Source organism: Cetorhinus maximus, chromosome 4 (genome assembly GCF_964194155.1).
Source record: "Cetorhinus maximus chromosome 4, sCetMax3.hap1.1, whole genome shotgun sequence".
In the NCBI taxonomy this organism is placed as follows: domain Eukaryota; kingdom Metazoa; phylum Chordata; class Chondrichthyes; order Lamniformes; family Cetorhinidae; genus Cetorhinus; species Cetorhinus maximus.
Genome location: NC_135882.1, coordinates 56,825,196 through 56,841,201, shown reverse-complemented (window position 1 = coordinate 56,841,201; position 16,006 = coordinate 56,825,196). Strand labels below are relative to the sequence as shown.

Here is a 16,006-nt window from a genome sequence, read left to right as displayed (position 1 = left end):
CTCAGTGGAGGGTGGTGAGGCATAGTCAGGGGCTCCATTGGTGGGGGGTGGGGCAATTGGGGGTAGTTGGAGGGTCCTGTGGAGGGTCGGGGTGGGGGTGGGGGGAGGGTTGCTCAGAAGGTAGAAGTAGCTTTAATTCTTCTAACTTTTTCTGGGTAACTATTGCTGCTAAGACAGTTGGAACCATCCAATGTTTGCCAACAGAAGTTTGAACTTCTTGGGCAATTGCCGTGCAATCCTTATGTGGGGACTTTCATTTTGGGGGCCGGGGGTGGGGGATTGTGGGGGCGGATCAGCCAGTCCATCTTTGGGGTGCTCCCTGGGTACGATGCCCCAGAGCTGAGAAGTTATGGGCCAATATCATGTATTGCAACTTAGAAAACAAGCAAAAATTGATCAACAATTTCAAAAAAGATGACATAATCCCCAAAATGCTGATAGCAGAAAAATAGGTCTGAACATGGACTTATTTCATGTGAAAACAAGGGGCTGGGCTTTCATGGTCCCGATCAGGACCAAAATGAAAAAAATGGCTGCCTTGCAGGGTGACCAGAGGTCCCATCTCCATTTCCACCCTCAGCAATTTTCACAAGGGCAAGGGGGGAGCAGACCCCAGAACACGCCCGCTCCTATGAAAGATGAAGCGGACAGCACTGGGGGCTCATCGAGAACCCACCCTGGATTTACCAGCTGCCAGGTTTTGCACCAGCTGCATGTTGGAATGGAGCGTGGATTGGCAGCGGGAAGAGTTTAAAAAGCAAGTGAAATGGTCTTTCCTCCTTTACAGTTCATCATTAAATGCTGTAGCATGATTTGTATAAAAGCAAAATACTTCGGATGCTGGAAATCTGAAACAAAAACAGAAAATGCTGGAAAAACTCAGCAGGTCTAACGTCATCTGTGGAGTGAAAAACAGAGTTAACGTTTCGAGTCTGTATAACTCTTCTTCAGAGCTACGTAGTTCTGAAGAAGGATCCTGCAGACTTGAAATGTCAACTCTGTTTCTCTTTCCACAGATGCTGTCAGATCTGCTGAGTTTTTACAGCATTTTCTATTTTTGTTTGAGCATGATTTGTATCTATATTCATGAAGGTGAGTTATGACAGGGCTGTAATTGGCAGATGTAACTACCTAATAAACAATATGTTTTCTGGTTTGTTATTTCTGCCAACTGACAAGTTGTCAATTAAAAGATCAACACTGTGAATGTGCAAAAGTCTTCAGAGGAATCAAAAAATACAATCTAATGGATAAAATGGCGGAGTATGTAAAGGGTTAACTTTAATGACAGCTACTGAGCACGTGTGTAAGGAGCTATGTCATAGTGATGTCACTCACTGAGAGGAGATGAGTGAGAAGCACCTCACAGAGTAGCTGTACCAATGACCTGATATTCTATAACCTTGTAAAGAATTAGTAAGGTAAATAAAGGTATTTTGAATGAAAGACCATTGCCTTCAGCAAGATCTCTTCTAGAGTAAGAAACCAAGGAATCCTGAAACAAGCCCACAATAAAAGAGAATACTTTTTACACTATCAAGATGGTAATCTAGTATGATAACCAAGTGTAAATGTTTTATCTTTTCTCATTGCTTTTACTTATCCAGTCTAGACATCTGTTGAGATAGCAGTTCTGAAGTTGGTTTGTTTACTCAGGGAGTTTATGGGCTCTTGGCTGCAATCCAACTACTTCATCATTTTACAAATGCTTCAAGTTGTTTGTACAGCTGCTTTGAAGAGTCTGTTCATTCAGGGGAGTTTGATGGGCTATTCCATGTTTTCCAACTGTTATAACAGAGTTTGTGAGTTCTATTCATAAAGTGGGTAATGGGATGAGGTGTGGGGGCTGACCATGAGGGGAGTGAGGGTGAGGCTGAGGAGGTAGGGTGAGGAGGGGTTTAAAGTAGAAGTTTCAACTGTATCGAGGTGAGCCGCCGATTACCTTGGAAGCATCGGGCTGAGTTTTTTTGGGAAGAGACAGGCCTTTAGACCTGCCGACTCTGGACTTGGTCCACCTCTGCTCTTTGGCGACAGGCCTGCCTCCAGACCACTTAGGGCTTGAACCCCCCGAAAGATCCCATCTGCTGACATTCTTGAGATGTAGCTAGGGTCGCAGGATTAGTCCTGCCACTGACATGGGGTTAAATTGAGAGTGTGGTGAGACTCAGGCTTATCACAACAATAGATATAGCCAGGACATCATTGCTTTTATGCAATGCATGATTTAAAAATTGTGCCATCAGTAATGGGAGAAGGTAAGGCTTGATTGACTCCAATTCTACTTTCTAAATGATTTGACCTGTTAACACTGATGATCTCCAATGTCAGTAGGGAAAAAAAACACAATTCTTGTTAAATATTAACAAGTTGACACCTGGGTTGAAAAGCTGATTGTTGTCTTGAAAAGCTGATGTAGTCAAGTATATAGTATATTAACATTAATATCTTGGTACTCTGATGGTGTACCATTGTACAATAGTACATATAATTACAATGCAGTACACAGATAGATAACTGTGTTTTACTCATAAACATAGGAACTTTTATTTTTCACAAACCAGTAACAACCTAGTCACACCCAGCAAATCCCGAGACTTTGATAAAAGCAAAATACTGTGGGTGCTGGAAATCTGAAATAAAAACAGAAAATGCTGGAAAAATTCAGCAGGTCTGGAAGCTCTGAAGAAGAATCATACAGATTCAGAACATTAACCCTGTTTCTCTCTCCACAGATGCTGCCAGACCAGCTGGGTTTTTCCAGCATTTTCTGTCTTTATAACCCCGAAACTACCACTTGTTACAGCAATTCAATTGGGTTAGGAGGAGGGTGGGAGGGGGTTCATTTGGAGCACCATTAGTGCCATGCTCCTGTTGAGCCGAATAACTTTTTTCTGCGCTGTTGGTGAGCAGCACGGATAGACGCATAACTATCCCGCAATAGATGTCGCTACTGCATTTGATGAGGAGGGATAGATAACTCACTGAGCTCTGGTAGCCTCTTAGTAACAATTTGATTTCCCTTCCATTGAAGTCAAATGCAACAACTGGTGCACTTAGGGTTAATTGTGTGGGTGGCGGCCAGGAAGGTCAGGAGACAGGAATACATTAAAATTAATCTGATTCCCAAATTGTAAACATACATACCTATACACATGGGAATAGGATAATTCCACCTCCGTACTGGTCCTGGCATACATGTTATATAGGAATGTCCCTGAAGAAAGCAACATACTTTATTCAAAGAAATGTCAGTTATAAAAGGAAATTAAGTAAGTAGCAATAATCTTCAAGAAGATACAAGTATGATTTTAGAAAAAAATAATACAGAGAGATATCCATAGAAGAATTAATCCAGTAACAGATTATTTTACTTTAAGAGGGCATTGTAGTGGGTAATATCAACTGACATTGCAGTGGAATTCAACTTTCTTGTAAATGTATTTTTTTAAGTGGTTTTGGCAGATAAAATGTCATGTATTACACTGTTTCACATTGTTGATCCAACATTTTGGACTGTAAACATGAACAAAATGTTAAATGCCTACCAGCAAAGCAGCCTTCTGTTTCTATTGAAGGAATAACTATAATTTTTATGTGGCGATGCTTTGAATTCTGAACTCTTATGATCTGGAGGAACAATTTCTCCTGTTCAACATCAATTTCTGGAAATAAATGTGTTCAGGCAGCGAGTTTGAGCAGGGGCGGAGTGAATGATGCAATCACCCAGCATCATTTATGAGAGGGCAAACACTTGTTTGCTCTCTTCACAACAGACAATAATAGCAATCCATCCTATATGGTAGCTATCGCAGAACAAGAAACTCCTTTCTCACTTCACACTCCAGCCACATCCTTTCCCTCGAACACACCCGATCTTCAACCTGTTTCTTCTTACTCTCGGTATATACTACAAGAAACAGCTCCCACCATGTGCACATTCCTTCTCAACAGCTGATCATGAATTTCTTTTCTACAGGACAAAATGGCTCACAATACTCGGGAGAGAAGCAAGACCAGGGAAGACCACCCAACATTCAGATCCTTGGCAACAGCCTGCCTGGAGATCATGGGCTCAGCAGAATCACCAAGTTGGTGATGGTGAGGTTGAGAGCATTATTAAGTAAGGTGCCTTCCTGTTTCATGTAGCTTTTCATTAACTTCAAGCAACCACGCATTCAATCACTTTGGCTATATCATACTGAAGTCTGCCAGCTGAGAAATAGCTATCCAGCCTAATTCCACCTTTCAGCTCTTGGTCCAAAGCCCTGCAATGTTATGGTACCTCAAGTGTATATCCAAGTGTTTTTTTAAATGCAATGAGGGGTTCTACATTTACCACCCATTCAGTCAATGAGTTCCAGACACCATCACGCTCTGGGTGAAAACAAATACTCCTCAACTACCCTCTAATCCTTTCAGCAATTACTTTAAATGTACCTCCTCTAGTTTTGACCTCCCTTCTAATGGAAATAGGTCCTTTCTATCCACTTTTTCTAGGCATTTTAGTTTTATACATCTCAATTAAATCCTCCTCAATCTCTTCTGTTCAAAAGAAAATAAACCCAACCTGTCAAATCTTTTTTCATAGTGAATATTTTCCAAAAGCATCCTCATAAATCTCTTTTGTGCCCTCTCTGCTGCGATCACATCTTTCCTATAATACGGTGACTAGAACTGTGTGCAATTCTCTAGCTGCGATAGAAAGCAAGAAACTATAGGCCAGTTAGTCTAACATCTGTCATTGGGAAAGACAAGTAGTAGCAAGAGATTTAGAAAATCATAATGTTATCAGACAGAGTCAATACGGTTTTGTGAAAATCATATTTGACCAATTCATTAGAGTTCCTTCTAGATGTAATAAGCAGGGTGAATAAAGGGGAACTTTATAGTAGAGGTACTATATTTGGATTTCCAGAAGGCATTTGATAAGGTACCACAAAAGAGGCTACTTTAGAAGATAAGAGCTCATGGATAAAAGCAAAATACTGCAACTGCTGGATTTCTTAAATAAAAACAGAAAATGCTGGAAAAACTCAGCAGGTCTGGCAGCATCTGTGGAGGGAGAAACAGGATTAATGTTTCAAGTTTGTATGACTCTTCTTCAGAGCTCTGAGGAAGAGCCGTATGGACTTTGAAACATTAACTCTGCTTCTCTCGCCACAGATGCTGCCAGACCTGCTGAGTTTTTCCAGCATTTTCTGTTTTTATATAAGAGCTCATGGTTTTGGGGGGTGATGTATTAGCCTGGATAGAGGATTGGCTAATGAGCAGCAAAGAGAGTCAAGATAAATGGGTCATTTTCAACTTGGCAAACTGTAAATACTGGAGTGCCACAAGGGTCAGTGCCAATTCCTCAATTCTTTATGATCTATATTAATGACTTAGTTGAAGGGGCTGGCTGTACTGTAGTCAAATTTGCTGACAATACAAATGCAGGTAGGAAAGCAAGTTGTGAGGATACAAAGCACCTGAAAATAGATATAGATGGTGTTACGGACAGGAGGAGGGTTTAATTTAAAATAGCCCTGATTTCTCCCCTCACCACCCCTCTGTAAACAGAAAGGTGTTTTTGGTTTTTAATTTCCCCCGTGGTGGCGTATTTTCCACAAACCCTTAGTTTTGGACTGATCCAATCCTTTATTAATAACCTCACAGCAAACTTGGGATAGGGTCATACAATAAAAGAGGGATAAGGGAAAGAAAGTAGTACAGGGCAAATACCACAGACAAAGTAAGAATGATTGTTTCACATGCATCCAGGGTCCAGAATCAAAAGTGAACTGGAGCATTCCATCACAGTGGTTAGCAGGCTAAAACTGATGCAGGGTAACCCACTTTTCCAGTGATGGGAGAAGCATGTGGAGATCAATTAGTTTTGTAGTAGGCATTGGTACAGAAGTTCAGATGTCTCAGTAGAAGCACTGTAGATGAGGGCCAATTTAAGCCTGGCTAGAGCTCTGATCCTGCTGCTGTTGTATTGATGGAAGATGGCAGACTGCCTTTGTTCAGCTCCACTAGGCAATATTACAGGTTCTAGCAGCTTGGGGGCAGGGTCATGTGACATAACTCCCACTTCTTCGCCTTGGTTTGGACAAAGGATGTATATTCGTGGTCTGGGTTCTTGAGATGGTTAATGTTTCATCCATTTGTAAGTTTAACAGGTTTGAGGGTCATTTTGTCCTTGCAGATGTGTCATCGCCATTGGCCAGAGCTCTGCCTTGGAAACATAAAGGGTCTTTGTGCATTTTCTTGAAATTTGATTTCTGCAGTTACAGGCGGGCATTAGGGCGTCTTTAACGATAACAAGGTCCCTGCTGTTTTCTGAAGGCTAGAAATCCTTTTTGTATGCTCTGTCACTAGTCAGGCTTCAGTCAGTGTAAAGCCTTTGTCCATTTTTTAAAAATTACAAGATAGCCAGGATGATATAGATATATACATATATATTCATGTCTTCTGGGTATGACAATAGGTTAAGTGAATGGGCAAAAATTTGGCAGATCGATTATAATGTGGGAAAATGTAAGATTGTCTACTTTGGCAGGAAGGAAAAAAGTGGATTCTTATTTAAATGGAGACAGACTGCAGAATGCTGCAGTACAGTGCGATCTGGGTGTCCATGTACATGAATAAAAAAAAGTTATCAAGCAAGTAATTAGAAAGGCAAATGGAATGTTGGCCTTTATTGCAAGGGGGATGGAATATAAAACTAGGGAAGTTTTGCTACAACTGCATTAGTGAGACAATGAAATACAAACAGATAGTGCTGCAAAAACTCAGCAGGTCGGGGATAGCATTGATGAGTGAGAGACAGAGTCAATGTTTTGAGCTGAATAACTCTTCTTTGGGACTCTTCCAGTGAGAGGTGATCTTACTGAAACGTATAAGATTCTGAGTGGTCTGACAGGGTAGACACCAGTGAAGCTGTCTGAGGGGAAACTAGGGGACACAGTTTAAAAATAAGGGATCTCCCATTTAAGAAGAAGAAGAATGAAGAGAAATTTCTTCTCTCAGAGGGTCGCCAGGCTTTGGAATTCTCTTCCCCAGAGAGCTTTGGAGGCTGAGGCATTGAATATATTCAAGGCTGAGTTTAAAAGTTTTTTGATGGATAAGGAAGTTGGGGGTTATGGGGGACAGGCAGGAAAGTGGAGTTGATATTTTCGCCACTAGAATGTTTTCTGTTTCCCTCCTTCACCGCTTTGCTCCTTGCCCAGTTCCCTCGGGGACGCTCTTAGCTCTCACCTCTTTTTCACCTTCCTGCCTGACAGCCGGATCAGTGCCTGGCACCGGCTCCTTGGCCACTTTCTGGTGCTGCCCGTCCAGCCTCGGGATGCTGTTTCCCTTGGCACCTTTCCTCTGGCTGACACCACCCTTCCTCCGCCCATCCAGCTTCTTCTTCTTTTTCACCCTGACAGGGCTCCTCTTCAACTTCCCCTTGCGGCTCACGGCCGCTCTCAGACCTGGGGTGTGGGTGTAGGGGCAGTGGCCGGGCGGCTCTGGCCCTCCAGGTGCTGCCAGTTGATCTTGAAGGAGCCCGAGGACCCGGTGCTCGCTGTCTGCAGCAGCGAGCCCTCGGTGACCAGGCTCCCGGCTGCCTGGTTCACCCGCGAGTTGATCTGCAGCAAGTTATAGCTGGCAGCTGACAGCGCCTTCTTGACACCGGCCAGCAAGAGGCTGCGGTACTCCCTGGAAGACGCCACCACCTCCAGGATGTGGCCGGCCATGGTGGGCGCTCTCGTTGCCTGCCGTACCTTGGGTGGGTTCCTCTGCCTCTTCAGCTTCCTGCCTTTGGAGGGTGACTCCTGCTGCTGCGGGGGAGGGTGTCTTCAACACCTTCCCTTCCCCAACCCTTCCTGGCCTCTCTCCTCCCTCCCTATGGTCGCTCCGCGATCCTCGCTGCAGGGACTGAAACTACCGCAGGCACAATCAGGTCAGCCATAGGCTTACTGAATGGTGTAGCAGGTTCGAGTGGCTGAATGGCCTACTCCTGCTCCTATTTCTTAAGGGGCAGGCTTTTCGGGTCGTCAGGCGGGCAGGCCCGGGAGTGGCCAGGAAACAGTCCACTTCCTGCCCCCAACCGCTATTTCACACTGGCTGGCCAATTAACAGCAAGCCAGCATGAAAGGCACGCCGAGAAGCTCAGTGCTGCCCAGGTGGGGGCGGGAGCAGTGCAAGCGCAAAAGACTGCACATAGGCAGGGGAGCCTCAGGGAGCCAAAGAATATTAAAAGCAAAAATAAAGGTTCTGAAAATGTGAAAAACATGACCCACATAGGACTCACTCACATGAACATAAACATAATAAAAATTATGTAAAAACATTTTTATTTTAATTAATGTTGGAAACACTATCCCGCCCATGGATGAAGTTTCCTAAAAAATCCAAAGGCCACCTGGCCGATTTGCCCGCCCACGAACTGTAAGGCAGCGGAAATTAGCTTTAAATTAATCAATTAATGGCTTTAATAGGCCTCTTAATTGTCGACGGGTGCGCTGCCGACTCTCACACACGCCCGCCGACTGAAATATCGCACGAGTGCATGATGACATCGCGCGCTATTTTACGCCCAATCGGGTTGGACGTACGCCCACCCGCGGAGCGTAAAATTCTGCCCCATGATCTTGTAGCATAACCTTCTTGCTCTTGTATTCTGCACCTTAGTCGGTAAAGGATACTCAATAGTATCCCTTCTTGGCCCCTCTACTTTTCTGCATTTCTACCTTCAGGGATCTGTCGACATGCACTCCAAGGTCCCTCCATACATTTCAAAATCCTACCATTTAATGTGTATTCTCTTGGCTTGTTTGTCCTCCCCAAATGCATTCAATCACATCTCTTCGAAATGAATTGAATTTGCCATTTTTCTGCCTACATGATCATTGATATCTTCCTCCAGTTTACAGCTTTCTTTTCGCTATCAATCACAGCCAATTTTTTAATCATATGCAAACTTCTTAATCATGCCCCCAACATTAAGTCCAAACCATTGATTATATACAACAAACAGCAAGAAACCCAATACCAAATCCTGTGAAATCCCACCGGAAATCGACTTGCAGTCACAGAAATACCCGTCAACCATAACACTTTGCTTCCTGTCACCAACCTTGGTGAATTGCTGTAGTGTATCTTGTAGATGGCACCTGTGGTGGAGGGGGCGAATGTTTAAGGTGGTGGATGAGGTGCCAATCAAATTGGTTGCATTCACCCAGGCAATTGGAATGTATCCATCAAACTCCTAACCTGTGTCTTGTAGTAGTGGTGGAAAGGCTTTGGAAAATCGATAGGTGTGTCATTTGCCATAGAATACCAAGTCTCTGAACTGCTCCTGCAAGCCACAGCATCTATGTGGCTGGCCCAGTTAAGTTTCACGTCAATGGTTACCCCCAGGATGTTTATGATGGGGGATTTGATGATGGTAATGCCACTGAATGTCAGGGGAGAAACAGGATAAATCCAACCTGGCCAATTACCATCCATTATCCTACTCTCATTAATCGGTGGACTATGGAAGATGTCATTGACAGTGCTATCAAGTGGTACTTAATCACTAATAATTTCCTTTTCAAAGCTCAGTTTGGGTTCTGCTTGAACAACTCGATTCTAGTCCTCATTACAGCCTTTGTCCATAGTTGAATGGGCTGAATTACAGATGTGAGGTGAGAGTGACCGCCCTTAATATCAAGGCAAAATTTGGCTGAGCATGTCACCAAAATTGAAGTCAATGAGAATCAGGGGGAAAGCTCTCTGCTGGTTGGAATCATACCTAGCATAACGGGAGATGGTTGTCGTTGTTGGAGGCTAATCTTCTCAGCCCCAGAATATCATTGCAGGTGTTCCTCAGGGTAGTGCCTGAGGGCCAAGCATCTTCAGCTACTTCATCAATGGCCTTTCCTCCATCCTAAGGTCAAAAGTGGGAAGTGGGAATGTTTGTTGATGGTTGCACAGTTGCATAACTGTTCAGTTCCATTTGCAATTCCTCAGATAATGAAACAGTCCATGCCGGCATTCAACGCAACATGGACAACATTTAGGCTTGGGCTGATTAGTGGCAAGGAACATTCAGACCACACAAGTGCCGGGCAATGAACGTTTCCAACAAGAAACAGTCTATCCTTCCTTGATGTTCAATGGCATTCCAATGTTGAATCATTCAACATCAACATCCTGGAGGACAGCATTGACCAAAAACTTAACTGGACCAGTCATAAATACTATGGCTACGAGGGCAGATGAGAGCCTGTGTATTCTGTGGCAAGTGATTCACCTCCCAAGTTCTCAAACTTTCCACCACTAACAAGGAACACTTCACTCACTTCGATGACTGCAACTCCCAGAGCACTCAGGAAGTTCAGCAACATCCAGGACAAAGCAGCTTATTTGACAGACATCCCATTATACCTTCACTCCCTCCACCTCAAGCACGTTGTGGTTGTAATGTGTATGATCTCAAAGATGCACTGCAATAACTTGCCAACACTTCCCAAACACACAGACTCTGCCATCTGGAAGGACAAGTGCATCAGGTGCATGGGAACATCCTCACCTCCAAGTTCCCCTCCAAGTCATACACTATCCTGTCTTGGAAATAATTCAACATATCTTCATCGTCACTGGGGCAAAATCCTGGAAACTTTGACCTATCAGAACACTGTGAGAGTACCTTGACTACACAGACTGCAGCAGTTCAAGAAGGTGCCTCACCACTGCCTTCTCAAAGGCAATAAATGCTGCTTTGGCACTGATTCTGACATCCCGTGAATGAATAAATAAAAGAAATTAAAATTTAAGAAAGGTCCTGATGGCATGACGGAACTTTGATTTTCATGAGGCATCCACCTAAAATATCTGTGCACTTAATATGGTGGTGGATAGGAATTAAGCAGGAATGTGGTAATACATCTTCCTGTTGAATTGTAACTCTGGCATCATCTTGTTTCCCCTTTGGACTCTAAAACATTACTTTAATATGAAAATTTATTGTTCCATTACCAAATGATGTGTGTCAACACTAAATGGAATGGTAGACTCTGCAAAGCTTTTGAAAATGATTTTTTTTTTAATATTATGACTCCAATTGCTTACCTGAAGAGAGTATCCCCGATCACATTGAAATGATACTACATCTCCAACCAAGTACCTGTCTCCATTTTTGATTCCATTGCTGGGAGTAAGTGGTTCTGTGCAGGAATCCAATCCTATGGCTGTAAAATCATACTTCATATTAGCCACTGATACTTAAAATGACATGTTCTCTTCAAAAGAACATTGGGGGAGAATTTTCTCCCTGTGGCGTGGGCTGAGCAGGAGGGGGCGTGGGCAGGAGCAGAGCCGATTGCCGCCCGTGATCGGCTGTCCGCCACCATTTTACATGAGGGGGCCAATTAAGGCTCGCCCAGCATGACACATGCCCAGTAGCACTCAGTGCTACCTGTGCGGGAGGAGGGAGAGTCGGGGCCTGCGCTTTTTCACACATGTGCGCGAAAGAGCGCAGAAATCTCCCTGAGGCATGGAGCTGCCTCGTAACTTTTAGCTGCAGATGTCCAAATGGATATGAGCTGCATTACCTGTGTATTCTAGGTGAAAGCCAGCAGCCGAAATACTGATGTCTGATTGAAAGTTGAGGTACAGATTATTAGATGTGCTGTTTAGGAATGCTGGAATTGTAGTGCCTGAAGATGGAATAAAATAGAAATAAAAATAGTTAGCATTTGGGTTCCATATTATCTTCTCAATTTTTGTTTGGTTTGTAATTATGTTCACGTTCTTTTCTCTTCTTCCCTCCCTGTCAAGAACTTGGATGACCTAGATAGCATACGAAAGAATTTCTTGGATCTACACCCAGACGCATTGGGTCACCTAGATGCTGTAAATCTTGGAAAATTGGGCTAGTTCCTTCACAGGCACATACTCGAACCTGCTCAATCTTCCAATATTTATTGTGTCCAACCATTATAGTATGCGTGCGCACTGGCCTGGTAAGTGCTCCTTTCAATATCACCACTGGTTGATCCATTTTAAAAGATAAGAGAAGACTTACTCCCTTAGAAGATTATATTCTCTCTATTCGACAAGGGGCTGATTTTCACCTATCCAGGGAAACTCAGTCCAACCCAGGTGAAATTAGTTGGTTGCTGACAAGGTTATCCTTACAATTTTCCCAAAACAACTCAGTCTTTCTTTCTTGAAGCAAACTCCCAATTTGGTGCCAGGCTGTGGCAAGCTGTGTATCATAGCTCTTTGTAGGCTGGTTTAGGTTACTCAAACTTAATTCAAATTGGTGTTCACCCTATTATTCCAGCAAAAAAAAACTTGGTATAAATGCAAGCTTTTTACCCCCATGATTCGATGGTCGTGAAATTAGCCTCGGGATGTCGCACAAAATGGAGCCTGTTTTACAGGCCACTGCATTTTCTTTTCCATAATCAGGCAGCTGTTAAAAGGACTGCCGATTCACTAATGCCCAATATGCTACAGCCCAAGACCAATTTCACTAACCATACTCCATCACTACCATCACCACTATGAGCTGGCCAGTGAGTATATGAGCTATGCCGATCAGCAAAGTTTCAAGGTCAGTCTTTGTCCTGATCTGAGTTTAACTGCTCTCACCTGGGATTGTGAGCAGAGACTGAATGTAAAACAAACACAGAAAATGCTGCAAAAACTCAGCAGGTCTGACAGCATCCGTGGAAAGAGAAACAGAGTTGACATTTCGAGTCCGTATGACCCTTCTTCAGAGACTGAATGTACCTGGGCAGAGGAAGCAAAAAATACAAAGGCTCCTAATTCTTATTGTTGCTTCACAGCCATTTCTAGAAGTGGGTGTTACGTTGACATCAGATGAGACCCTAACCCTTTAATATTTTAACGGACTCAATCCTCAATCTTCTAAAATCGGAGTATAAAAGAAGTTTATACAATCTGTGTTTATAAGTTAATCTTTAGCCATGTTATATTTTTCTAGTGAATCTGCATTGTAAGCCTCTTCATTTCCAATATAGTGATTATACTTGAAAAGCACTTCATTAGCTGTAAGGAGCTTTAAGAAGTCCAAATGTCATGAAAGGGTGCTAAGTTTTTTCTTTCTTTTTTGACAGTGTACAAAATGATGACAGCTACAGTGCACCAGATGGGATTGAACCAAGGTTTTATACAACTGAAGCATCACTTCCTTTCTTATGCATTCCAAACCCCTTGTGATAAAGGCCGACATTCCATTAGCCTTCTTGATTATATTCTACCAATGTACAGCTTTTTGCGATAAATGCATATGGGCCCACAAATTCCTGTCCTCCTACACATCTGCTAGCCTCTCACCATTCAGTTAATTTTTTGATTTGTCTTCCTCAGATCCAAGATAAATGATCTCATGCTTCCAAAAGAGAACGGAAATTTTTAAATGGTATTAAGAGGCAAGTTGTGAATGGGTAGTCCATATCTCCTAAGGGTCTGCTACTCAAAAGCTTGAAATATGAACAGCAGCTTACATTGATTTCTGTCTGTGATGATTGCAATTCACTTGTAAGTTAAGCAAGTAAACAGTAATCCTTTTAATTGACTAAAGATGAGGGACTGTAGAATGTACACTATGCAAGAGCAGATAATACTTTTCTTGTACTTCAGAAATACATACCCGAAAAAAAATATCTAATCTGTAAAACAATGGTTACATACTGTTGCCTTTATTTTCAATTAAGCACACTAAAAAATTGTTTCCGTACAGTCTGTAACACAGCAGCAAAATGTAGATTTACTGCCTCCAAAATGACCCCCGGAAGAACCAGTGATATACAATTTTAAGTTAGTACTCATTTTTAACTTATACCAAGTGTCACCTTGATGTTGACCTTTGCTGATAGAGGTGGTCGCAAAATTTCTCAGGTCAGGATCCTGCATGGCAGCTATTCCAGGCTTAAGCCCAATGCTTTCTATGCTGATCCACCCCAAGCTTGCAGATTCAGTGGGAGGGCACCTCATTAACCTTCAGCAGCCAAAGCATCCTTGGTGCCTGCCTACACATGTCCATGGAATTATTTGGCCAGATTTCGGTTCCAACCGGAGACAGGAAAAAAGATGGCCAGATCCTAGATCCGGCAGTCCCGCCTCCATTCCCACAGCTGGCTATTTTCACCAGCTTGGGAAATGGGGCGGATTTTAACCACCACCCCCACGCCCCCCACACCAGTGCCCTTTTTAAAAAAAATAATGCCAGTGCTGTTTTAAAGATGGCAAGTTCAGATCCCCCATGATTTTCACGGAGATGGCCACTATTGGGAGGGCCTCCTGATTTACAACTGAATGAGATTGTGAACTGTGACCAGGAAGCAGGAAGAGTGTTTCCTGCTTTACAATTCATTAGGAAATGCTGCAATCTGAGATGTACCTTGACTGTTTCAAGCCAGTGATGTTCTCATCCACAAAGACAGGCCTCGAATCCGGGCAGCATCAGCATTGGTCCGTCCCTGACTTTGGGTCCATTTCTGCCTGTGGTCTGCCACCAGAGGAGGTAGACCCATTTCTAGCGCATGGCCACCACCCCAACACAAAAATAGGGCAGGAAGGCTCCTGCAGGACAGATACACGATTGTGGGGTCGGGAAAATTCCCTTCTCAACCACAAAAAACACAAAAATCCGGGCCTTTGTTTTCGATATACCCTTGAGAGCTCCCCACTCACTGGGCAGAATTTTAACCACAGTGATGGCGGAACCAGAAATGGTTTGGCCCTTTGGCCCTCACTTTTCGGCCGGTTGCCACACAATTATGATTAAATTTTAAAGTGCTGGTGTTGTGCAAGGGAGACACGTACGATCACACTGGGGGGGGCAGCGGGGGTGGTGGGGGAAGCTGTTCATTGGTGAAACCAGCTATCAGCTGACAATGTAGCAAGTATGGAGAGGTTATAAAAGAAGCCTCCTGAACAAACAGGGAGGCTCTTCATCACGGCCACAACCTTCCTGCCCAACTCATTAACTTAAGACTTATTCAAAGTGCAAAGGAGGCATGGGTGTTTTTCAAATGTAAACTTCACTTGTAACCATTTCAGATTACTTTGGTTTCATGTGTGCATCACCGTCATTTATTGAGGTTCGATTAGTCAGAGACCTAAATGTACTGGCATGCCTCATGGTTGGCATGCATTGACGTTTACTGAGGATTTCAGATCATTTCTTCATTGTGGAAGAAAGGATATACTTTTGTCTTCTTTACTGAATGTTCATGTTAGTGTCCAGTGTTGTACTCGCCACTCTGTGGGGTATGGCTGAACTTGCAGACTCAGCCTTCCCTCCATTCTATACATTGTAAAGGACATTGTCCAAGGTCACCCTCAGCGGGGATAATTGAAATATTGGAGGTGAAGCCCTGTAAGGACACTGCCAGCCAGCACCTTGAGATGAATCCACATGTGGACAGTACTGACACTGCTCTTTAGGCCCCTTATCTTCTTACCTTGACTAACTTTCCCCACAACCCACCAGAACACCCAGGACATAAAGCCCTACTCGCTTCATTCTTCCATTCCCCTGACCCAACCCTCTGTTCTCCATGGGATCCCTCTTCCAGTCCTCCATGTTCATGACCCCATTCCACAGACTCCCTCATCCCTAATTTGCCCTTGCTGGTCTCGAGCCTCCATGCAAGCTGACATTCTCCTGCTCCCTTCCCTTGTGCTGCAAAGCTCAACAAGGAAAACAGCTGGCCTCACACACAACTGCACAAAGCCAGCTGTTGCACAACACCTTTAAACAAATGAGAACCGGGAGTCACAAGATTCCTGTGTGCTACTGATTTTATCTTGAAGGTATGACATAATCTCAAGGAGTGTTAATATAATCAGTATTCATGACATGCAAATGTATTACAATGAGGAACCCGCCACAGGATGGCGTGAGGCCCGACCTGCCACAAACATGCCGCTAACTTAATCTCTAAATTCAGACCCACCTTCGGGAAAGGAACATTTCGGCTCCCACCTAATTAAGTCACCCCGCCAGCTATGTTTCCCG

At 43.6% G+C, this 16,006-nt stretch overlaps 1 protein-coding gene across 1 annotated transcript in view; it reads right to left on the bottom strand.

Moving 5' to 3' along the window:
* Positions 1-16,006, bottom strand: part of csmd3b (CUB and Sushi multiple domains 3b) — a 2,128,577-nt gene that overhangs the window by 258,554 nt on the left and 1,854,017 nt on the right. The window contains exons 37-39 of the mRNA XM_078541225.1: positions 11,565-11,669; positions 11,083-11,201; positions 3,145-3,214 (exon numbers count right to left, since the gene is read on the bottom strand). Of these exons, the coding sequence (XP_078397351.1) occupies positions 3,145-3,214; positions 11,083-11,201; positions 11,565-11,669 (294 nt within the window). The remainder of the gene's footprint in view (positions 1-3,144; positions 3,215-11,082; positions 11,202-11,564; positions 11,670-16,006) is intronic.